At 40.4% G+C, this 18,297-nt stretch overlaps 1 protein-coding gene across 1 annotated transcript in view; it reads right to left on the bottom strand.

Moving 5' to 3' along the window:
• col4a3 (collagen, type IV, alpha 3) overlaps positions 1-18,297 on the bottom strand; it is a 31,088-nt gene that overhangs the window by 5,469 nt on the left and 7,322 nt on the right. The window contains exons 6-42 of the mRNA XM_067506869.1: positions 18,140-18,202; positions 17,300-17,353; positions 17,147-17,173; positions 16,771-16,845; positions 16,405-16,467; positions 16,280-16,315; positions 16,039-16,086; positions 15,832-15,906; positions 15,705-15,749; positions 15,392-15,454; positions 15,154-15,198; positions 14,234-14,287; positions 14,062-14,103; positions 13,638-13,719; positions 12,802-12,837; positions 12,497-12,661; positions 12,066-12,158; positions 11,674-11,769; positions 11,448-11,518; positions 10,858-11,046; positions 10,607-10,775; positions 10,432-10,524; positions 10,093-10,197; positions 9,907-10,001; positions 9,603-9,753; positions 8,997-9,110; positions 8,695-8,862; positions 8,269-8,358; positions 8,023-8,157; positions 7,729-7,827; positions 7,531-7,620; positions 7,184-7,323; positions 4,732-4,858; positions 2,371-2,451; positions 2,129-2,230; positions 1,987-2,034; positions 1,715-1,900 (exon numbers count right to left, since the gene is read on the bottom strand). Of these exons, the coding sequence (XP_067362970.1) occupies positions 1,715-1,900; positions 1,987-2,034; positions 2,129-2,230; positions 2,371-2,451; positions 4,732-4,858; positions 7,184-7,323; positions 7,531-7,620; positions 7,729-7,827; positions 8,023-8,157; positions 8,269-8,358; positions 8,695-8,862; positions 8,997-9,110; positions 9,603-9,753; positions 9,907-10,001; positions 10,093-10,197; positions 10,432-10,524; positions 10,607-10,775; positions 10,858-11,046; positions 11,448-11,518; positions 11,674-11,769; positions 12,066-12,158; positions 12,497-12,661; positions 12,802-12,837; positions 13,638-13,719; positions 14,062-14,103; positions 14,234-14,287; positions 15,154-15,198; positions 15,392-15,454; positions 15,705-15,749; positions 15,832-15,906; positions 16,039-16,086; positions 16,280-16,315; positions 16,405-16,467; positions 16,771-16,845; positions 17,147-17,173; positions 17,300-17,353; positions 18,140-18,202 (3,415 nt within the window). The remainder of the gene's footprint in view (positions 1-1,714; positions 1,901-1,986; positions 2,035-2,128; positions 2,231-2,370; positions 2,452-4,731; positions 4,859-7,183; positions 7,324-7,530; positions 7,621-7,728; positions 7,828-8,022; positions 8,158-8,268; positions 8,359-8,694; positions 8,863-8,996; positions 9,111-9,602; positions 9,754-9,906; positions 10,002-10,092; positions 10,198-10,431; positions 10,525-10,606; positions 10,776-10,857; positions 11,047-11,447; positions 11,519-11,673; positions 11,770-12,065; positions 12,159-12,496; positions 12,662-12,801; positions 12,838-13,637; positions 13,720-14,061; positions 14,104-14,233; positions 14,288-15,153; positions 15,199-15,391; positions 15,455-15,704; positions 15,750-15,831; positions 15,907-16,038; positions 16,087-16,279; positions 16,316-16,404; positions 16,468-16,770; positions 16,846-17,146; positions 17,174-17,299; positions 17,354-18,139; positions 18,203-18,297) is intronic.

The following is an 18,297-nucleotide window of genomic DNA, read 5'->3' as shown; positions in this document are numbered from 1 at the left end:
TAAACCTTAGATATGAAAAAGACTTGGTCACAAGGATGATATTAAAAGACCGGGAACACACAGGATACCAGCAAAGGTAATAACATTAATTTCATTCTTAGTACTTAAAAGTATCCTAAAGTGCTATATATATATATATATATATATATATATATATATATATATATATATATATATATATATATATATATATATATATATATATATATATATATATATATATATATATATATATATATATATATATATATATATATATATATATATATATATATATATATATATATAAATATATATAAAAGTTCTATAAAAATTTGATTCGCTTGATAGTCACGATAGCTCAGCGGCCCCTTTTCTGAAACTGCCTGTTCATCTCCTGATACAGTAACAGCTGTGATTTCCTCCACATCTGATCCTTAGGGGGGTAAGATTATAAAGATTTGTAGAGAGAACCACCATCATCCTGGGTTGTCTGGCTACACTCTCCCCTACCAATACTTTGCAGTCACTGATCTGTTTCAGATTATGTCTACATAAGATTTCGTCCACCTGAATGTTTCTACCTCCACTCTTGTACGTTAGCCTATGTTTCTGCTTCTTCTGGAAGAAGGTGTTCACTACAGCCTTTTCCATCCTCTTTGCAAAGTCTACCACCATCTGTCCTTCTGTGTTTCTGTCCTGAAGACCAAACCTGCCCATCACATTCTCATCACCTCTGTTCCCTTCACCTACATGTACATTGAAATCTGCACCAATCACCACTCTCTCACCTCTGGGGATGCTCTGAATCACTTTATCCAACTCACTCCAGAATTTCTCCTTCTCTTCTAACTCACATCCTGTGGTTCATAACCACTAACAACACTGAACATCACGCCTTCAATTTCCAGCTTCAGACTCATCAACCTGTCTGATACTATTTTCACATCTAGAAAATTCCTCAAAAACTCCTCTTTTAGGATAACTCCTATTTCATTTTTCTTCCTATGTGACCCATGGTAGAACAACTTGAACCCTGCTCCTAAGCTTCTAGCCTTGCTACCTTTCCACCTGGTCTCCTGGACACACAGTATGTCCACCTTCCTTCTCTGCATCATGTCAACCAACCCTCTATCCTTTCCTGTCATAGTCGCAACATTCAAACTCCCTACTGTCAGTTCTATATTCTTATCTTTCCTCTTCTCTCTCTCCCTACACACCTTCCTCCTCTCCTTCTTTGACCAACAGTAGTCCAATTTCCACCGGTACCCTGTACGTCAACAGCACCGGTGGCGGTCGTTGTTAACCCAGGCCCCGACCGATCCGGTATGGAAGTCATTTTCAGTGTGAAAGTCATGATTGGAATTTTTGCCCTACACAACCCTCTGCATTTATCCAGACTTGGGACTGGCACAAGAAGAAACGGGCTTGTTTCCCCTTGCGGTTGCATTGTACAGTCGATTAACATTGATAGCACAATATCACAAACTTTAATATTTAACTCAAGCCAAACCCAACCTCTGTTCTCAGTCCCTTGAATCAGATAAGTAATATGTCTCCTAGAAACCCTTTCATGGAAAATAAATGAAATAAACTTCAGCATTACTCTTTCGGGCCAAACAGATGTATTATAGTTATACAGTCATAATCACATATTATAGGCATACAGTAAACCCAGATGAGCTACTGAAACACCGTTTCTGAACTCATCTATAAACTCAATGTGTCTCATTACCGTTTGGTCCTTGTTCTCCCGGAAGTCCCCTTTCTCCTTTCTCTCCTTCAATGCAGACTCCTTCCCTGCCAGGACAACCAGGAGAACCAGGAGGTCCTGGAGGACCAGGGAAACCTGGGTCTCCTGCAAGACCACAGGGACCAGGAGGGCCACAAGAACCAGCAGGACCTTTCTCCCCAGGACACCCTTAGGGTAGCACAGTAGACAGAGAGCATGTCTTTTTCTTTAGTTTCAACCAATAACTTAATTCATTATAACACCTGAGGACTCACCAGGTGGACCTTTGTCCCCATCAGAGCCCCGGGGTCCAATTCCAGGTGCTTGGAAAAATAAAGTGGTCATCAGAACAAAAGGCACAGACTACAGGTACTGACTGCTCAATCACATTCATTTTCATCCTATCCGGTCTCATACCTCCCATCGCTCCTTTCTCCCCAGGAGGTCCTGGTATCCCATCTGCTCCCTGGTTTCCTCTTGGACCAACTGGACCAGGGTCTCCAGGAGCCCCCTTATTGCCTAAAAGATATTAGGAACCCACTAAGAGAACAGATATCAGCCTGTCACTGATTTCCACATGAAAGTCATTTGAAGTACTGTTGGGTGAGCAGTTCTGCTACCTGCTGACAATAAAAACAGTGCGACACTGGTTTGTCTACCTGTAAGGCCAGTGGGTCCTGAAGGACCACTTGCCCCTGGAGCACCATCTAAACCTTTTTCACCAAGAACTCCAGGAGGACCTGATGAAGACAGACAAACAAGTATGCAGAGGTTTTTGTTTAGCATGTAGGAGATGGAGCAATATGATCAAGATTGTCTGACCCAGGTGTTTTAGCCAATTACAGACCAATATTTAATCTTCCCTTTATTTCTAAAATAATTGAAAAAGTAGTTGCAAAACAATTATGTGATCACCTTCATAGGAATAATTTGTATGAAGACTTTCAGTCAGGATTTAGAGTTCATCATAGTACAAAAACAGCACTGGTAAAAGTCACCAACAATCTTCTCATGGCCTCAGATAATGGACTCATCTCTATACTTGTTCTGTTAGATCTTAGTGCTGCATTTGATACCATTGATCATAACATTTTATTACAGAGACTGGAACATGAAATTGGGATTAAAGGAACTGCACTAGGTTGGTTTAAATCTTATCTGATAGATTTCATTTTCTTCATGTTAATGATGAATCCTCCATGCACACAAAGGTTAGCTATGGAGTTCCACAAGGCCCTGTGTTAGGACCAATACTTTTTACTTTATATATGTCTCCTTTAGGCAACATTATTAGAAAACACTCCATAAATTTCCACTGCTATGCTGATGATACCCAGCAATATTTATCTATGGAACCAGATGAAAATAATCAGTTAATAAAGCTTCAAGCCTACAAGACATAAAGGCCTGAATGTCCCACAATTTTTTACTTCTAAAAGATATGATGTCCAACCATATCGTTACTGTAGATGGCATAAGTCTGGCCTCCAGTACTACTGCAAGGAACCTTGGCGTTATTTTTGACCAGGATTTGTCCTTTACCTCACATATAAAACAAATCTCTAGAACACAATTCTTCCACCTACGGAACATTGCCAAAATTAGAAGCATCCTGTCTCAAAGTGATGCCAAAAAACTGGTCCATGCATTTGTTACCTCTAGGTGGGACTAATGTAATTCCCTACTTACAGGATGCCCCAGTAACTCCCTAAAGAACCTGCAATTAATCCAAAATGCTGCAGCAAGAGTGCTGACTGGAACTAGCAAGAGAGATCATATTTCACCCTCACTAGCTTCTCTCCATAGAGAGAAGCTAGTGGTCCTATGGACCTCCATAGGTAGAGCCTTTAGCTATCAAGCTCCTCTCTTGTGGAACCAGCTCCCAGTTCAGATTCGGGAAGCAGACACCCTCTCTACTTTTAAGTCTAAGCTTAAAACCTTCCTCTTTAATAAAGCATATAGTTAGTTATAGTTATGCTGCTATAGGCTTAGACTGCTGGGGGACCCACCCCCCAATGCACTGAGCTCCTTTCCTCCTCTTGACCATCTCTCCTCTCCTCTCATCCCGCAATTGTCACCACTGTATGACATTAACTCTGTGTTTTCTCCCGTAGTTGTCTTTGTCCTTCTCTGTCCCCCTCTCTCTGTCCCTTTCTGCAGGTGTCCTCGGCTTTGAAGCTGTGTGTCTTCCAACGTGCAGCTACTGGTCCTACCAACCTGCCCGATGTTTTGTTTTTGCTTTTTGTTGCTCTGTTCTTTTCTCTCTCCCCTTTCCACTCACCCCAACCGGTCGAGGCAGATGGCCGTCCACCCTGAGCCTGGTTCTGCTGGAGGTTTCTTCCGTTAAAGGGAGTTTTTCCTCTCCACTGTTGCCTATGGCTTGCTCAAGGGGGAATTGATGGGTTCTCTCTATACATCTTTATAATCTTCACTTTATTCTGTAAAGTGCCCTGAGATGACTTTGTGGTGAATTGGCGCTATATAAATAAAGTTGAATTGAAATTCTATCGAATTATCTAAAATCTGTTTTTCAAGACATTTTCAGTTGATCTTGTTTCTAATTTCTTGTACTGAAATGTGCTATTTGGTCTTTGTTGGCACTATATACAAAACAGCTGTGGGACACATAACACACTATATTGAAATCACATGAACGACTATCATTCTTTCTTCATTTCTACATAATTTATGACGCACTCTGTAACCATGAGTAAACACAGCTAAGGAGAACAGAAATGAGTGATATTTATTTTTTGTTTTGACAGGTTTAATATTGATGTAGCACAATGTGAACGCTGAAGTTTAATATGAGTCTCAGGTGAACTTTAAAGTGCATTTATTAGATGGAACGAAGGCTGTAAGTTCCTCATTTATTACAGTGTAGTTGTGTTCTGTATGGAAACGTTTATGGAGACTGTAGAAAGCAGAAAAACACAATATTTTTCCTTTAAGCTGAAAATTTAATATGTAGAAATTCTATAAATATAAATATAATAAGTATAAACAATATAAAATTACACCTCTGCATCCTGGGGGTCCAGAGAGTCCCTTAGGGCCACAGGGGCCAATGTATCCTGGAGGACCAAAGTTTCCAGGATGTCCTGGTGTTCCCTTTGTACCTGGAGATCCTGGACACCCAGGATTCCCCTGAGAAGAGCAAGGACCAAGAGAAGACACTTGAACGTAGTTTCAAAGAAAATTCATCTTTCAGGAGACAACAGATGTTATAGAAACACAGTTTAGAGATACATAACTATGTGAAATATGTTCAGTTAAACATAACAAGTCAGCAAGATTCAAAAACAAAGACAGATGAGACAAAATGGAAACATTAATACATTTTTGCCCTTAATATTAATTGATTAATTTTAAGGTCACCAAGCCTTTGTGTCAGGTTTAAAATATAACATTTCCCATTAGAGGTTATTATTGATACTTGGTTAAGAATAGCATGTTACTGAGTGGTGAAGAGTAGTAAGAGGAGAAAGAGTAGTAACACATTTATTTGGGGGGGTGAATTTGAGGAAGGAGTCATTATTTGATAAATAAAAAGATGCTTTTTTTAAAAAAAGATGCTTTCTTTTATTGATTGTGGCCAACTAAAATACTTAATTGATGCAAACTTAATTTAAGAAATTATGTATTTGTCTGGAAAGATGTGGACAAGACTGAGGAACAATGATAACATAAGCAGAATGTCATCTGTATACAGAAATAATATTACTTGTAAATGCAAATTAAAATAATTTATTATGTGACCTACCATGAATATTACCAAAAGAATTAAATGTCTTCTCTGCAACTAAGTATAACTGTACCTGTACTTTTATTTTGTCAGAAAAAACACCAGTGGATCATCAGTAAAAGATAGAAAATAAATATTTAATAGTCACAATTGCAGTTTAACTGGATAAATCCTGTGGTAGAAGCTTTCTCAGGGACTGAAATTATGATTGAATGTTTGAAGGTTGAGGGGATTTCACACAGCTAAAGTGATAAGCACAGGTTTTCAGAAAGAATGGGCTGACTTTATCTGGGTCTGTGGAGTCAGCTCATCTCCTCTTTGCATGTTCTGAGGGTATCATCTTTATAATCTTGACTTTATTCTGCAAAGTGTCCTGAGAGGACTTTGTTGGCAATTGGTGCTATATAAATAAAGTTGAATTGAAAATTGAATTGAATCCAGGATGTCTGGAAGGGTGCGTTGGGGGGGGGTTAAGTGTTGGTGTCTGGAGGAGGATGTGGGTGAGGAAGTGCACCTTGTGTGTCTTGGGTTTAGGGTGTTGATACAGGTCAGGTGGTGTGATCTCTGAGCTAATGCAGATGTGGAGCTGTGTCTCTCAAACCTGCAGTAAAATTCATTGACTGTCTACATGTTTTTGTTCTCCTCAGCGGGTGGGAAAGGCAGGAAATGATTCCTGTAATTCCTGTAATGTCCTGCGTGGCTCTCTACAGCATTGAGGCATCACTGACAAGAAAGCGTTTTATCAATTTATAGCAGTTTCTCTTTCTGGCGTGGCTGTAAAAAAAAAGCCAAACCAGAAACCAGAGTCCCCGTAGTAAACCCATGCAAACAGGGAAAGAAAGGCTGCAGCTGGCCAGGGATTTAAACCAGGGACCTTCTAGCTGTGTGGCAGCAGCACTAATCACCATGCTGCCTAAATATATATAGTTTAATCAGAATGTTGACTAATCATAAATGTACTATAGATGTCTACACTGATCAGTCACAATATTAATACTACCTGGCTCAACCCTTACAACAGTGACCTTTGACCCTTCAACACCACAGACCCTTTGAACACAGGGTCTGTGGTTTGACTGCTGGTTCCTCCTGGCTATGTGTCAGTGTCCTTGGGTAAGACACTAAACCCCAAGTTGCTCCCGGTGGGTCAGGTGAGCACCTTACGTGGCAGCTGGTGTGTGAGTGTGTGAACAGGTGAATGAGAAGCAACATTGTAAAGTGCTTCAGATAAAAGCTGTATATGAGCAGAACATTTGCCATAATCACTATTGTACATTGTTTTCTCAGTGGAGAAGTAAAATGTAGATAATCAGCTCAGTACTTTTACTTGAGGAAAAGTGGTACTTCGAGTGGTACTTGTAATGGAGAATGTTTCAGAGGCCAATACTACACACATGTATCACATTTTGCTGTGTAGCTGCAGACAGCTCAGAGTGTCCAAACTGAATTGATAGACTTGTCATAAACCATCACAAATTTAAATAATTATAATATATAATATAATTGTAGGTTTTATGTATGTGACTGTTATTTTGTGTTGATTATCAGTTTATTCACTTAATGATTTTTCATATTCTTTGTTTTCACTGCAAATTTGAATTCTACCACATGGGTTGAGACTGGGTTCAGTTTAATTTTAGAGGGATTTATCTGCTCAATATAAAAATACACAAACAAAAGGATGTTGGTACATCGTGTTATTTATAAGCTTGTCAAGCTTGTGATACCTTCTCTCCTTTAAACCCTTTAGCTCCTAGTCCTGGTGGACCTGGTTCTCCTTTAGCACCTTTAGGTCCATCTATCCCTGGTATTCCATGTGAACCAGGTTCTCCACAGGGCCCAGCAAAACCTTTCTCACCTTTGCAACCTTGGCAGAAAACACAAGGAGGTCAGAGATCAGATCATCCCAGACTGTGGATTTGTTTTTTCTAGACATTTAAAATTGTTTTTAAAAATGTTAGTTCAATTTAACTAGTAGACCCCTATGACACCAACCCAGTTTTTAATCAGATCCTCTGAAATCCGCCTTTGTAAAATGTTTGTAGTGACAGAATTTGTTTTTGCAGGTTGTTACCTGTTTTACCCATCACTCCTGGGTAACCCGGGAGTCCAGGAGAACCAGGACATCCATTTTGTCCATCTCTGCCAGGGTCTCCAGGAAGTCCTGAAAAACAAACACATTTACAAAAGTGACAATTTATACAAACAATGTCATTTTTGGAGTTACAGTGGAGCTCAGAGTCCTACACTGTTCTGAACAGGTTAGTGTTACCTTGTGGTCCAGCATCTCCAGGTATACCATTTCTGCCTTCAAGGCCCTGAGGTCCTGGAAGCCCCTTCTCTCCTTTGGGTCCAGTAAGACCTATTGGTCCTGGCAGAGGGACATACAACAGACAGAGAGGTCACAGATGCACGCCTGAAAGATTTGTGTTAAGGCCTCATCTCTTTTTTTCATTTTTCCTGAATACATGAGATACTGTGCAATTTTTATCAGTAACCTTTAGAGCACAATACCAGTAATGTACTAATACAATCACATAGGACAGAATAGAGAACAATATAATACCAAGGTCTCCAGGATCTCCAGCATCGCCATACATCTCCACAACTGTCTGAATTCCTTTTGGTCCAGTTTCTCCTTGCTCCCCTTGAGGCCCTGAAGGCCCCGTAGAACCCCTGACCCCATCTACACCCATCTCACCTAAGGGATAGACAGACAGACCTAAGACATAGAGACATTTACAGAAAGCAACAGCTGGCTGGCCGACAGAATGATTGAGTGATTGATTCACTGATTGGCAGACTCAGAAACCTTTTGGCCCTGGCTGCCCTGTCTGTCCAGGTTTCCCATCATCCCCTGGACTCCCAAGAGGTCCCGGTGGACCCATGTCCCCTCTGGTACCTAAAACACACATATGACTTTACTTTAGTAGTGAGGACACTGCACTGACTTACAGTCACAACCTTTTGAACATAAACCCTAAAAGTTTAATGCAATTTGCCTTTTGATAAAATAGTTACTAGTTTTAGTTAAAATTTGATTTTGTTTTCTTATGGTTTTACTACAGTCACATTTTTGTTTTGTATTTATTCATTTTTATGTCTTTAAAGCACGAGGCACAATGATAGTTTTAGTGGACATGTAATAAAGTTTAATATGTGTCTCCATTTTATCAGCAGATTTCTTCATGTCAGAAATGTTAACAGAGCACAAGCATATGTGGCCAAATCTCCTCACCTGGGCTTCCTGGTTCCCCATTATTTCCTGTTGAACCCTTTGGTCCAGCTTCTCCTACTAGTCCTGGATGTCCCTTGAGCCCTGGTTCCCCATATGGTCCCTGAGGCCCCATCGTTCCCACACCTGGCAGCCCAGGGTCACCCACTAACCCCTTTAGGCCTCGGGCTCCTACAAGACAAGATGCCTGTCAGACTAACAGACAGATCTCGCATTGTAATTTTAGTTAAATTTACTGAATCCTGCAAACAAAGGTCATGGGCCTCTAGCATTTCAGGAATACCCCATAGTTCCATAGTTGGTACCTGTGAATCCAATGAAACCCGTCATTCCTTGCTCTCCTTGGGGTCCAGGAGCTCCAGGTAAACAGAGTCCAACATAACCAACAGGACCAGGTAAACCATCCAGACCACTATCACCTGAGAGAATCTCCAGTTCAGTTCACTTCAATTCAGTATCCAAAAATTTGTTGTCCAGTGTTGTCAAACTAACTTGGCTGTTTTCTGTCTTGCTATGATGGATTTGGCCAGAGTTCAACAACCCTTTAGGGGAACTTTTCTGTCTTCACCTACAAATACTTTCTGCAGTGGTTTGTTATTGGTGGTATTGTAACCAGATTTGGATATGACCAAACTACAAACTTACTCTGGAGCGTGGAGATAAATAATGCCTGTAGACGGCTGAATTTTACCTGCTGGGATATAGCAGCTAGGTTTTTCCATATTTAGGACCTTGTTCCTGTGTTTACTTTTTGGCATTTAATCTAGCCAATAAGTGCATAGAACCAGTAGTCAATATGCTTCTAACTACCTAATCGAAGACTGACAATACCTGGATGACTTGGAATCTTCACTTACTAACTAGGTCAGGTTCTAGGTCTTGAACCACTAGTGGTTCTTTAAGTTACCTACCATTGGATCCTGGTGGCCCTTCCTGTCCTGGGGATCCTGGAGCTCCAACTGTTCCCTGAGATCCAGGGTTTCCTTGGGGGCCCAGAGAGCCATCTTCTCCCTGAAGCCCAAACTGGCCCTGCTGACCTGGGAAACCAATACTCCCATCCCCCTGTGACCACAGAGACCAGCAGAACAAAGCCAGTTGAGGAAAATGGGTGAATGATGAATATGAAAACACTCTTCTCTGTCCATAACTTACTGAAATATTACTTGACATGAAATTAAACCTTTACATTCTTTACTTTGAGGGCTTTAATGTTACCTTTGGACCCGGAATCCCTGGGGGGCCTGATGGCCCTGCTCGTCCCTTGATACCAAAACTTGGCAAACCTGGAGCTCCTGAAGAGCCTTTCTGCCCTGAATGCAGATACAAATGTGTGTATTAGTTTAATATGTTATCTTCAGTTTATGTAAACTTGTACTGGACTGTTTTCTTTACTAAACTGACCTTTAACCCCTGGGAAGCCTGGAGGCCCCTGAACAGATAACCCTTTCTCTCCTTTTTCTCCCTTTGGACCAACATATCCTGGATCACCTGGACGTCCTGTCACACCTGTCACCAACAGAAAAAAGACATAATCGGATTTTGGTTGATTTAAGCCGAAACACACAATGTTCCACATCATTTTAAATGTTTTACATATTTTACTGAAAAATACACTGATCTTTAAATGTATGACACAGTGCAAGACCTGTGGCAAATCAGATGTTTTTTTATTAGCTCAAAAAAAAACTAAATAAGGAAGCACAAAGATACACACAGTAGAAAGATGTAATACTATCTCACCTTCAGGTCCTGGATTTCCAGATAAACCTTTTTCTCCTTTCTGTCCTGGATCTCCTGGAGAGGTTTTGATTTCACCTGGAGAACCCTTTTCACCTGAAAGGACACAGAGACAACATGGATTGGCTGAAGTTCCTGGCTAGATGACACCTGGACAGTTTCATCTGGACAGACTCACCTTGTACTCCAGGGTTTCCTAGCAGTCCCAAGACTCCAATATCACCTGAAGGTCCTGGTGGTCCTGGAGCCCCAATACCAGGAATTCCAGAAGGTCCCCTCTGCCCTATTAGTCCTCTAGGACCGGTGTCCCCCCTCAGGCCCCTGTCACCTTTTGGTCCCAGTGGACCCTGCAATGCAGCATGTTACATACAGAAATGCATTTTCAGTAGTCCCCCATCCCCCAAATCTGGCCAAGACTAAGATACTCACAGGATTTCCTTTCTGTCCCACAACACCTTTCGGCCCTGGGATGCCTTGTGGTCCATCTGCCCCTGGTACACCTGACAGACCTGGGCTGCCCTGGGTCCCTTCTTCCCCCTTCTGCCCCACCTTCTGCATGACTCCAGGGTCACCAATAGGTCCTGGGGGCCCTGGAAGGCCTGCAATACCAAAGGGCCCCTAAACACAGATAGACTGATTAAATATCTCATTGATCAGCCAATTAGAACCTATATAGGGACCCCATCAATCAAAGTGGTAGGTAATTATTTTTGCTTTTTAACACAAAATATGACTGCGACGCTCATACAGTTTTCCCTCTATGGTACTTCCTTTTCTTGCTTCAGCTGAAATGTAATGTGCTCTATCAGAGGATTCTGCAGTAATCCTCTGATAAAGGAGTGGATCTCCAATACTTAGATATTTATAAATCTTTCAGCTGAAGTCATAATGTGCAGTATGTGCAGTCATTCTGTTTGGGGGGCTAAAAAGTGCGAGTAAAATGATCCTTCTTCATCATTAATCCTCAATTTTTAAAAAAACATTCCAGTAGGCTTAATATGAGGTTGATATGTGCTCACCTGTAGACCCTGTGGTCCTCTTACACCTTTGACCCCCCTGTGACCTTTAGGTCCTGGTAAACCGTCTGCACCTGGAAACAGAATGACATCACATACAGGTGAGTTTTACCTGTTCGCCATTTCTAAATCTGAGTGTAGATTATATCCTGCTGTCCGCTGGTCTGGTCAGTGTAAATTTCATGGTAAATACCCGAGTTTTATTTTGGAAGAAAAATCTTGCTCTTACCAGGAACTCCATTTACCCCTGGCTCTCCTGGTTTACCTGGAGGTCCTGGGGAGCCAGAAACAACAGGACACACCGAGCACACCTCCCCTTTCTCACCTTAGAAACACCAGTCAATCAGATTATTATTAGATTTATTAACATATTTTGGCCATATAAAAAACAAATTAACAAAATCTCCCATTTCTAAATAAGTTGTAAGAAATTTGAAAATGACAACATGGCAAATATTTTATTGTTTGGTGAAATAAAACCTATTTCACAAAAACATCCTATTGCAAACTTCAACTGAGAATCTGACTTTTTATCCCAGACCAGTATTGTACTTTATTTCACGTATAACAAGTTATCGTGGGGTGAGACATCATAATTACTACTTCTTCTCGTACACTTACCCTTCTGTCCTGCTGGCCCTCTGGACCCAGGAAGACCCATCAGGCCTTTTTGACCTTTAGCTCCTGGAGCACCAGTATCTCCTTCCAGGAAACCTGACAGACAGGAAACAGAAATACAATCAGACGGTTTCTGAGTTTCTGATTGAGTTAAGTTGGCATTGGCCCCCAGTTGCCTGTGTTTAGCTCGGCCAAAAGCCAATCAGACATTTTCAACTATCAAAATGTGCTCTCAATGACCGTCAGCTTTAATTTAGAGCTTTAATTTACAACTAACAGCCCTGTCCTACATGAAAAATCTATTGTTATGGCCAACAGAGCCAAAAATGATAAAAATCAATACTTATGGTCCTGACTGTATGTTGCGTGTTTTTGAATACTGTTCAAACTCCAGGTTAAAATTGGATTGTTATTAGATGAACTTTACAGATCACCTGGTATTCCTTGTTCTCCTGGTTCTCCTTGAGCTCCAGGATCTCCTGGGACTCCAGTTGGTCCTTGAGGACCAGTGATGACTGGCCCTGGGCTTCCTGGTTCTCCTTTGGGTCCAATAGAACCAGGAGGCCCTTGAGGGCCCGGTGGACCAGGACGATCAACACCTTGAAAGAAAAACAGGATTAATTTACACTTCTACTGTCATTAAATGGACAATGAAGTACATTTGTACTTGTTTAACTGTTGACAAGTATCTGACATGATACAATCACCAACAATAAGTGACAGGCAGGATGCAGTGTACCTTTCTCACCCTGAAGCCCAGGAAAACCAATAACCCCTGAAAGAAAGCACAAGAAAACTTTACTGTCTGAAATTATATTCCACTCAGTCCACTGGGTTGGCTTTTACCAAAATCTTCAAAACCTGTCAAACTTATTTATAAGAATGATGCTGATGTTCTGAAAAACATGAGAAATTAAATTTCAATCAAACAAAAATAAATAAATAAATAAACAAGCTTAGTTGGAAAGAAAAGTAAAATAATACTTTATTCATAAACAATTAATATTTTTGTGACAATTATATTATATAGGACCAAACAAAAACACAGTTTCCAAAATAGTTGGAGCACTGTGTAAAATCTAATTATAAAGAGAAACCAATAATCTAAAATAAACTAATGAGGGTGTAAAAAAACTCTTTGCATGGCAGAGTTTTAGCATTTGTGTGTAATGACAAACTGTGTTCACTGGCAGTGATTTTCAGACTTGTTCTTGAGCCCATGTCTGTTTTCATTGCAGTGGCCTCTGAAGATCATTCAGTACTGTTTTTTTGGTTTTTTAGCTTTGTGGACAGAGATTTGATATTACGAACTGTAGATGTTAAAATCCTCAAATACTTTGCAGTTTAATGTTAAAAATTCAGATTCAGCCATTATACTGACCTGCTGTCAATTACCCTCATTAGCTGTGAGATGTTTCACAAGATGTTTTTTACAATTACACAACTTTTTTTTACAATAAACATCAGATGATTTTAGTCAGTTGAAAACTGAACACACTCAACACAAACATTGATTACATTAGAATGTGGTTAAAAATTCATGGTATCTTTAAAACTTCCTTTTGAACATTATACCTTGTTCTCCTGGGACTCCTGGAGGTCCACGGGGCCCGGGGACACCAGGCTGGCCCTTCAGAAGTATGTGGTTCCAGAGCATCTGACAAAAAAAAACATCTGTTGTAACCTGGTTACATGGCAGTTCTTTTTTAACATCAGTTTTTGGGCTTTTCTGTTTTTAAATGCAGTGTCACTTAAAGACTGTCACTGTCCGGTGGAGAGACAGAAAATTAGCTTTCAGAGAGACAGTTATGACATGCAAAAATGGTCCACCAGGGAGGATTCCATTCAGAGACGCTGTGTTTCTATGAGTCCTAATGACTTCACCACCAGCCACTCTGCACATTACAAATCATTCAGCTAAGGTCTTAACAGGCATCCTCAGCTCCTCTTTTGTTTTATTCTACAGATAAAAAGTCAGGCAGTAAAATGTCAAACTCACCTCCCCAGGAGGACCTGGAGGACCACTATCACCTTTCTCCCCCTGAAAACACAAATATTTTAAATGCTGGAGTTGCTGGTTCAGTTTGTATCAGTGCAGCATAATCTGGCACTCTGGTGCCAATATATATCAGAAAAATCAAATCTGTCACAGTACTTTACAAAATACTTACCTGAGTTCCTTCAATACCTGGAGGCCCGAGGTAGCCACGATCCCCTGGGTTCCCCTGCAGGTACACATAGTTTAAGTTCTACAGCCCACAATCAGGTTTGGTTTGTAGTGAAAAGACGCAAAATATCAAATTTTCCATACTAAAATAATTAGAGATAATAAGAAACGGGTTCTTTCATCGTAGCGTTTTTCAGTTTTCCATGGTGTCCCATTTTCTTTTGTTTTCAAATGAGGTCCACAAGTTAAAAAATAAAACTCAAACATTAGGACATGACATGAAGTTGCTGTGCAGTGAAAATATTACATTTATACAACTGTATTTTTTAGGAATATAACAAGAATAATGGTAAAATCAGAGTTTAATATTAATGTTTCCAGATGCTGGGTGACATTGGATATTTCAACTTGCTGGTGTAGAAACTTTAAACAGAATTTACAGGTTCCTCTTTTGGGACTGAATAATTCTGTAAGGACATTTCATAAATCAAGCATAAATGTTTCGAACAGATCTGGCAACAAGTTTTTCATCATTTGCCCCACACTTGGACCTCAAACCACAAACACTCCACAGACGCCATCAAGCAGAAAACAGAGTCCCTAACAACTTTACAAACTCTACCTCAACTAAAAGGACAAGGATGTAAAATGCAAAATGTTCCATGGCACAGCCAAAACAATACCTCTCAAAATACAAACCTAAACTCTTACTTTGCTGCAACAAAAGACTAACTTCTACATGAAACACATTTGCCTTTTTACAAAACAACTAAACACCTGAAGTATCAGGAAAAAATGCTCAAACTCCTAATTTGACCAGGTCACCCTGGGATCTCTACCTGGTTGGAGCTTGAATAATTAAAAAAACATAATTTCCTTTAAATGTGGTAAAATGCTAAGCTAACAGCATAGAAGGTTGGTTACCTGTTCTCCAAGCTCTCCAGTAAGTCCATCCTTTCCTGGTTTACCCTGAATCACAAATAGCAACATGTGAGATGAGGATTACACCTTTTCAAGGTTCTGATGAAGGCAACAAGAACAAGTAGAACATTCAGATGCTTCTTATAGCTGCTGAATGGCAGGTTGAAATCAAGAGTTTATTTAATATTTAATATTGGACACATTATTGAGTAGGAGTACACTTTGTCTCTCCGTCTCTTACTGGTGAGCCAAGATCACCTCGCTCGCCCTTCCCTCCTTTAACCCCTGGTTTCCCTGTGATGCCCTGAAAGAGAAAAAAACAACACACATGTCAGTCTGAAACTGATAATAACCAAACCAACAAAACAGAGTAATATTATTAACAATAATTAAAAAAAATGCGTTTATAGGTGACTTTCTCAACACTCAAGGTCAGGTTACAGACATAAGATAAGTTGTCTGATGAGGGTAACATGATCTGTGAAGGGGGTGTTTGTGTGTTATGTAATAAATCGCAGACGGACAGGTGGAGCAGCTGTCAGACTAGGACTTACAGGAAGTCCAGGACAACCTTTTTGTCCAGCTTCACCTGGTTCTCCCTGAGAAATAACAAGAGAAAACATCAGCAACAGGCAGAGAGACGGTCATTCAGGCACTTGATGCAGAGACAGATGGACACACCTTTAAATCTTTGGATCCCTCAGCATACAGTTTGATTCCTTTCTGTCCAGGGATCCCCGGAGGTCCACGATCCCCCTGAAAACCAAGAACAGCTTATGATGATGATGATGAAGAAGATGAAGAAGATGATGAAGTTGACAGCTCAGTAATGTTTTTCTATTAAACATCCTAAATGTTTGCTCAGAATACGGTCAGACAGTGATATACCTTCTGTCCTTGAGGACCTGGGATAACTGGACTGGGTCCCTCCTGGCCCTGAAACACAACACTTTATTCTCAGGACCAAGTAATGCAAGACTGAAGTTACCTGATCAAACAAAACATCTACTGATTGTGGATTGGTCTGTAAATAAAATCCCTGATTCATTAAAAATGATTTTACCAGAAACATTAGAAAATATACTTAAACACTATGGAGACAGAACAGGATGGACATCAGCCCACTGACCTTCTCTCCCATTAACCCTGGTAAACCTGGACTTCCCTGTAAAGAACCAAAACAATAAAACAGTTCAAAAACAGTCAATTTAAACTGCTGATGTTACAGATGTTTAAAGAAAACTCAGTAATTACAGGAAGTCCCGCAGGTCCTGGTGGTCCCGGTGGGCCCTGTTCACCTGGAATTCCCCTCAGACCCTGAAACACAAACAGCCAATCAGAGCAAACTCTCCAACAACCAATCAGGGAGAATCAGCAAGCAGTTCATATTCCACACGGCAACCTGCTGGGTTCATTTTCTAGACTCATTTGTTTTATAAGAACACGGTCTTTATTAGAAACATTGAGAACATTTTGTAAAAAAAAAGACCACACCGTTAAAGCAACCGAGTGCCGTAATATAACACGGTCTAACATACTGTATTCACCTCTAAATGAAGTGACCTGAAGTAAGGTCTGATTTTCAGGTCAAATACACAAACATGTTTGGCAATAACTGACCTTTTCTCCTTCCGGTCCTTGTGGTCCTACAGCTCCTTCAATAGCTGGAGCAATAGGGTAGACAACTGTTTCTCCCTGTACATGCAGTCAAACAGAAGCAACAGTGGCCAAAAATATCATTTTCTGTGCTTATGATCTGCTGAAAATATCAATTTGTCTTCGTAGTTCTGACAGAAACAATGTAGGAGTTACAGACTGAACATTCCCTAGAGGGTTTCTGAGAACAACTGCATTATAAAAGCAGTTCCTGGTCTCTGCAATTGTCGTATCCCTCTACTACTTCCTACATAATTAGGCCAAAGAAACTTCAGGGAGAAATGTTTCCCCAACCTTGTAGCAGTGCAGGGTTTATTGTGGGTCAGGTGTGTTCTCTTACCTTGGCACCGCGCTGTCCTGGTTGACCCTGAAATACATCATCACATGTTGCTTATTAGCCTAGCTAAGGTTCAGTTAATAAAATCTTTTCACTACATGGCTAACAGGTGATTAGGAAGTTCAGTGCTTTGTACGGGACATCGGTGGGACTTACCGGAAAGCCAACAGGTCCTGGAATCCCAGAAAAGCCTGGGAAACCAATATTCCCCTGGAAGGAACCAAGTAATCAAATAATCAACCATTCAGTCAATCAATACTATGAAGGTGAGCTCACAGTCCCAGAATCTGACAGGTTAAAGCGTACGGCGTCCCATCTGCGTTAGGCTAATTCTGAGCACTCGTCCTTTCCTAAGTTCTCAACAATAACATCAGTTTTTAATCCATTAACATGGTCTTAAGATGTTTGCAGTTTTAAACAGGTCCAAACACAGTCAGCCTCATTCAATGCTGTAACTCTTAGTTGCCACATTTGTAGCCAATGTCAACTTCTTTTCTGTTCTATCAGGAAAAAATCAAAGAGATTCTCTTAGAGGTGTCAGATTTGTTGTTCGTGAAGTTTTACCACACTGAAGTGTTAAGATTCGAAATGAAATCTGCTTCTAGAAAAACTGGACCTCCACAGCTGTATAATTGAGTGGTGTGCCTCAGGGCTCAATTCTGGGCCCTATTCTGTTCTCCAGCTACATCCACTTGGTTGCCATAGTAAGAGACATAAAACATTTTTATACATATTATATATATATATATATATCTCACTGTCCAATTTACCAGAGATCTGCAGGGCCACATCATTACTATAGATTAACTGCATTAGGGTCACTCAGTTAACTGCTTCAGGTGGTTTGATTAAACTAACTAATTTAAGAATATGCAACAACACAGAAGTACAAAACTAAACTAATGAAGGTAAATTTTACACAGGGTCCTGAAACCTGACAAAGTGTTTTAAAATTCAGACTAGCCAGATTTAAACTGTCCATGTAATGAGCTCTACCTTTGTCCCGTTGCATCCTGGGAAACCAGGTCGGCCGATTGGTCCTTCATGTCCAGGTAGTCCCTGAGATAAACACACAACAGTGTATTCTGAAAATGTCAGTAAAACATTGAGCAAACCATTCTCAGATATCTATTCTTTGGGTACATTTATCTGTC

The sequence above is a fragment of the Channa argus genome, chromosome 6, assembly GCF_033026475.1.
Source record: "Channa argus isolate prfri chromosome 6, Channa argus male v1.0, whole genome shotgun sequence".
In the NCBI taxonomy this organism is placed as follows: Eukaryota; Metazoa; Chordata; class Actinopteri; order Anabantiformes; family Channidae; genus Channa; species Channa argus.
Note: the sequence above shows the minus strand (reverse complement) of the source record. Positions and strands in the feature narration are given on the sequence as shown.